General features: G+C 45.8%; 1 protein-coding gene across 1 annotated transcript in view; it reads left to right on the plus strand.

Moving 5' to 3' along the window:
- The window catches only part of LOC118086797 (ATP-binding cassette sub-family C member 12), a 67,948-nt gene extending 62,740 nt beyond the window's left edge, over positions 1-5,208 (plus strand). The window contains exons 29-30 of the mRNA XM_060276464.1: positions 2,722-2,886; positions 4,636-5,208. Of these exons, the coding sequence (XP_060132447.1) occupies positions 2,722-2,886; positions 4,636-4,728 (258 nt within the window). The 3' untranslated portion in view covers positions 4,729-5,208. The remainder of the gene's footprint in view (positions 1-2,721; positions 2,887-4,635) is intronic.
- The last annotated feature ends 792 nt before the right edge of the window (positions 5,209-6,000 follow it).

Here is a 6,000-nt window from a genome sequence, read left to right on the forward strand (position 1 = left end):
TCCTTCTCTATTGGTGCTGCTACCTGAGCAGCCATCCTTGCCCTAAGAGCAAGGTGGTGCTATTGCTTTAGATAACTAGCACACCCTCTTGTCCTTTCCCCCTCCTTGAAAAGATGTCAGCTTTGTCTCCCCTAGCTAACAATGAATCCCAATACAGTCATACCTCGGGTTGTGTATGCTGCGGGTTACGTACTTTCGGGTTGCGTACTCGGCGGACCCAGAAGTGTTTACTTCTGGGCTTCGCCGCGCATGCATGCGCAGAAGTGTTTTGCACGTTTTGCACGCTTTGCACGTGCGCAGAAGCACACTATTGGGCTTCGCGCATGCGCTAAAGAACCGCTCGGGTTGAGTACTTTTCAGGGTGCAAACGGCACCCCGGAACAGATTGGGTACTCAACCTGACGTACCACTGTATTGGTTTAAGTGGACCTTAAGGGATACTGAGTTTGGGCTCTACCATGGCAATCACAGTTTATGGTACCAGATCCTCCTGAATGCTGAAAAACTTCACCACATCCCTCCTTCAAACAGTAGGAAGCCATGATTTATTTGAAACCTGTAAACCAGATTATTAGCTGACACTGGGTGTTCACCAGCTGCACTGCCTCTTGGCCTGTTTCTGGGTCCCAGTCCTGATGTCTCTAACACAGTTCAGAACAACTGAAGTTTCTGTATACCAGGTTGGTCCATTGGTCTATCTAGTGTTGTCCACACTGACTGGCAGCAGCTCTCCAGGGTTTCCTATCTACCTGGAGATGCCAGGGATTGAACCTGGGACCTTCTGCATGCAAGGCAAATGCTCTACCACCAAGGCGTGGCTCTTTCCCAAGCACAGGTGGCACATTCTGTTACAGAATGACGTTGCAGAATGACCAAGCAAGATGGCTGTTGGTGGAGGCAGTTCAGGGCATAGCCAAATGGCAGCTGGATTCTTCCTCTGCTGCAGCTAGACTGAGTTCAGGGAAGAAAATCTGGGAGGGGGAGAGCCACATGGTTCCATCTGGGCCAATGGGAGGGCCTTCCTGTCTCATCTGTCCCTCTGGTGCAGCTAGGTAGAATGGGATGCCAGCAGAGTCACTTCTGGAAGGGGAAGAACCAAATGGAAGCTGGTCCCAACTGAGCCAATGGGCAGAGCCTCTCTGTCTCATTCTCCCTCTGCTGTGGCCAGATGAAGAAGACATAGATTGGACCTGTTCATGAAGGGGAGCAGTCAAATGGCAGCTGGTCTCAGCCAGGTTTGAGGGAGGGGGCCTGCTGTCTTACCTCTCCCTCTGATGCAGGCCGTAACTGCCCTTGGCACTGAGCTCCTGTTTGCACACATTGCAAAGGGAGCGTGAGAGTCAGGACTCTTTTATGCCTGCCGAGTCCTAAATAACGATAACAACACAATAAACATGCAGAAGGGAGAATGTCTGCTTTTGGCAGGTGAAGTGTGTCGTGCAGGGGAGAGGAGAGGTGCACCTGTTGAGGTTTCAGCGACGCACACCTTAAGGTGTGTGAAATTCGCACACCCACACATCAGTTTCACCGGGTGGTTCTGTGCTGGGAAGCTGTAATTGGCTGCCAGTTTCCAGCGGGCGACTGTGAGTCTTTGTGAAGTCTGTGTCCACATGGCAGTCTCTCTGCCGTTTGGGAATGTTGATATGCATTGCTTGTTACTCCCACCATTGTTAAAGGGCAGTATCTGGTTTCCCAAGCAGGGACACCACTGGAATTCTATCATTATGATGTGTCTGGAAAATTGAACTGAAAGGCACCAAATTTTTATTTTCTCTTTAATGTCATATGAGAACGAAGACCTTAGCAGACCCACTGAGAGAGGCTGTTTTGGACTGAAATGTGTCTGGATGTTTATTGTATATGAAACAACTCTTTTTATTTTATTCAACTTCAAATTTGTTATACATTTCTCTTATAATTTGACTTCGCACATTCCCTTCCATGTTGTTTTTATACCCATCCCTTTTTATATAGGGCATAATATCATACTTTTCACCTAATACACATTTCTCCATTACATCACACATTGTATCTAATAAATGTTCCTCTATTTCATATACTGCCATTTCTTCTCGTATATGAAACAACTTCTGATTACCTGCCCTAGGGCAGCGTTTCCCAAACTTACAATAACCTCATATCCCCTTTTTGAGAGTTCAGTCTTACTGGTGTGCCCCCTTTCAAGCAAAAGTAATTTGGGGGTGGTTCTAATAATACTATTTCTAATTGCTTCGTGTAGCTAAAAACAACTATGGTCAAGTAAAATAAAATAAAAATTCTGCCTTATGCCCTTTGAAACCCTTTCGTGTACCCCCAGGAGTATGCACAACACACTTTGGGAAACGCTAACTTGGAATGACTATTATCAACTGTAGGTTTTCTATGAGGTGCTTTACGTAAATTTGTCTTAGAAACATGCCCCCCCAATGGTCACTCTTTCTTTGTTGCTATGAAGTGTATCGGGGTTGTTGTTTTTTTGAAGCCCTGGCCGACCTCTGGAACATCGGAATGGGATTCGACCAAATCTGGCACACAGCCTAATATTTACACATGGCTAGGTGTGCCCCATGGTGTGGGAAGAGTGACGACAAATTTAGCCCTGTGACATTTTGTCTGCGAAACTGTGATGCTTCCCCACTTACCAGCATTCTGCAATGCTTGCTAGGGTGTATGTGTGACTATATTCTAAAGTTGTGAATGCAAACATCATTACTCCTGCAGATAATACTTCTCGACGAGGCAACAGCATCCATCGATTCTGAGACGGATGTGCAGATTCAGCAGACCATCCGGGAAGCTTTTGCCGACTGCACCGTCTTGACCATTGCTCATCGTATGAACACCATCTACCAGTGTGACCGTGTGTTGGTGATGGACAAGGGGAAGGTACTTAATAGCCATAGAAGTAAATCATGATCATGATAATAAGCTTCATAGCTCCTACCATACCTGCCAAGTTGCTGTCAGAGAAATAAGGAACCGGGCCGGAAATAACTTTTGATGCTGCTTTGCCCAGTTCCAAAATGGCTGCCGCACCAGAAGTCGCACTGCAGCCATTTTGGAACTGGGCAGAGCAGCATCAAAAGTCGCTTCTGAGCATGCTCCGCCCAGTTCCAAAATAGCCGCCGCGCCAGAATAAACCGGGGGGAAACAAAAAAATCCGTTTTTTCAGCTAGGAACAGCTGGAAAAACGGGAATTTCCCAGGGAAAACGGGAGACTTGGCATCTATGGCTCCTACCGAGGACCAATAAAATTGGTCTGAAATTGAGCTACAGGATCTTCTAAACATAGTTTCTAAAGCTTTTGCAAGAGTTTCAGTTCCTTTGAGTCACATAGCTCTTCTCAGGCAGACGATATCGGCGGACCTTTGCTCTTGCATCTCTTGGTGGAGAAGCCTGTTAGGTGCTCCAGGGGAGGTGTGGCTAAAGGCTGGCCTCCTAATGTTCAGGGATGATGACTGGAATTGTAGTCCAGCAACATCGGGCGGGGGGGGGAGCACAGATTAGGCACCCCTGTCCTAGGGGAACACTGCCATAACATGTCCTCTCCCTTGCTCTTGTTGCCTCTCCAGGTCTGCAGTGGCCATAGGGGAGCAGCCATCCTGCCCTGGAAGTCTATTATTAAGCACCAGGCCCAGATGATGCAAAACCTGAGTGTCAAAAGAGGGCAAGGACATTAAAATAAAAATAAAAATTGGCGGGATATAATAGAGACAATCTTTCACATAACCAGGGTTATTTTAAATGGGAGGCACCAATTTCAGATGAGGCAAGGAAGATTGTTAATCTCCCGGTGGCAGCAAATACTGTTTTAGCCCAGCTTTGGAAATCAGCATGACACCTGAAACCTCACACAGGGAGCTGGGATGGCCCAAAACGTTTTTCTTCTGGAGGCAAAGGGTAGGATGGTGCCCACCCCACCCACAGCATTCCATGGGCAGAGGCTGAATGGAATTTCTCTCCCATCCCCTTTCAATGCTGGCAGTGGGATACTTCCCTGCAGCAAACTTGAGGGCAGAGGCTGGCATGGTGGCATAGCTCTGTGCTCTAACACCTTGCTGCCTGTTGCTTCATCTCGTCTAATGGTAGAAAAAGATTAGCACATCAAATAAATAGCCTTCTAAGGCAATCTGATTATTTTGAGAAACGGCAAGCCTTTGTGCCTACTTTGGGGTAAGTGATGCTACCAAAAGTCTGAACTTTTTTTAAAAAAGTGTAAATATGTGTGTGTGTGTGTGTGCGCACGCGCACGCACGCACGCACACACACACACACACACACACACATTCATCAGTAATGTAGATTGGGGGACATTAAACTAAAGGATCTAAAGGAACTGAAAGCTGTAGGCAAACTGCACAATCCACAATTAATTTTAGAAATCCTCCTACAGACGATTGGAAACCAGGGCAGAGCAAACCCACAATAAAGGGACAGAACTGAGGAAGTCCTTTCTTCCCTATTACTATGTATTCCCCCCCCTCCAATTGCTGCTCTCCTTCCCCAAGGCAATTTTCACAAGATAGGAAACTCATAAAAACAACAACGACCCCAACTACACTGTATTCTTGCTTCATACTTGACATTTGCTAAGGCACCTGATATTTGTTCAATCTCTTTCCCAATGACTTTCAGATAGTGGAGTTTGGCAAACCGGAGGAGCTCCTTCAGAAACCCAATTCCGCATTTGCATCACTCCTAGCTGCTACAAGCAACGTCGGATCCTAGGACATGAAAATATTGAATGGTGCTTTCTCTGTGGACTTCAGAAAAGAAGGCTTATATGGACAGGAAGAACAGAATTGATATCTAACGTCTTGCCGACAAAGAAATATGATAACCTTCACTGAAGGCCACAGTTAAGGGCAAACTCTGAAGCTTGATAGAACTAGGGGCAGCTGAAACTAAGAACTAAATAAGGGGAACAAGAAGGACTGTGCAAAAGCACATGGCACTGGACTGCTGATTTTGGAATTCATTCAAAAATATAGCCCACCTACAGGGAAACCTGTAAACATGGTGTGTTGGATCAGCACATTTTCAGAGGGTGCTAACATGACCGGCAGACCTATCAGAGGCTATTCACCCTTAGCATCCCACAACAGTTAAACATTGTATGTTCCATACAACCTTTACAGGCAAATGATGTAGACCTGATCACTGCATAGTCACAATGGTTGCAACTCAGCCAGGTAGGATGTGACTGAGCCCCACCAAAATCAGTGCAACGAGTTAGTTACAACTAACTCAAGTCCCAGGAATTTCAGTGGAACTTGTGGCAACCAGTCTCTGTTGGATCGGAGCCACCATGTGTCATTTGGGCAGCTGAAAAATTCCGGCTGGGTTTTAAAGGAACAATTCATCTATTTGGCTGTCATATTGTAGACACATGGGCATCTTTAATTCCATTGACTACAGTGGGATTTAAGCAGCCTAGCTGGGTACAGCTTCTGCCTTTAGCTTGTACCTGGTTCTTGCAAGGAAAAGGCACTGCAGTGTTTGGGTAAAAGGAGCCCATGCAAACCAGCCTGCTGAGCACCTGAAGGGTCCCACAGATTTCAACCAGAACAACGTAAGTATATGCTTATCTCGTCGATTGGAATCAATAGTCAAAAAACAAAACAGAACACCAGACACTTCCCTTTGGCTGCATTGTGCCCAGCACTTCTCTGCGTACCATGTGATCTGTTTTCCAAGAAGAGAAGAAAAGAGAAAAAGATACATAGGCTCCAATGGAGGAAGCACTCTTGCAGTTTGTCATTGAAGTATGCAGTAAAGATACCGTCCACTGTAACGTCACTTGTTAATTCATTTTTCTTGCAGTTACAGGTTTTGGAATTATCACCTACCAATTTCTTATTTTCAACAGACATATTTCATGTTGGCACATGCCCACTGTTGCAAACATTTGCTTTTGTTTTCTACTACAAGCAAAATCATATATAATATAATTGTTTGTTGTTTAGTCGTTTAGTCGTGTCTGACTCTTCGTGACCGCAT

This window comes from Zootoca vivipara, chromosome 6 (genome assembly GCF_963506605.1).
Source record: "Zootoca vivipara chromosome 6, rZooViv1.1, whole genome shotgun sequence".
In the NCBI taxonomy this organism is placed as follows: Eukaryota; Metazoa; Chordata; class Lepidosauria; order Squamata; family Lacertidae; genus Zootoca; species Zootoca vivipara.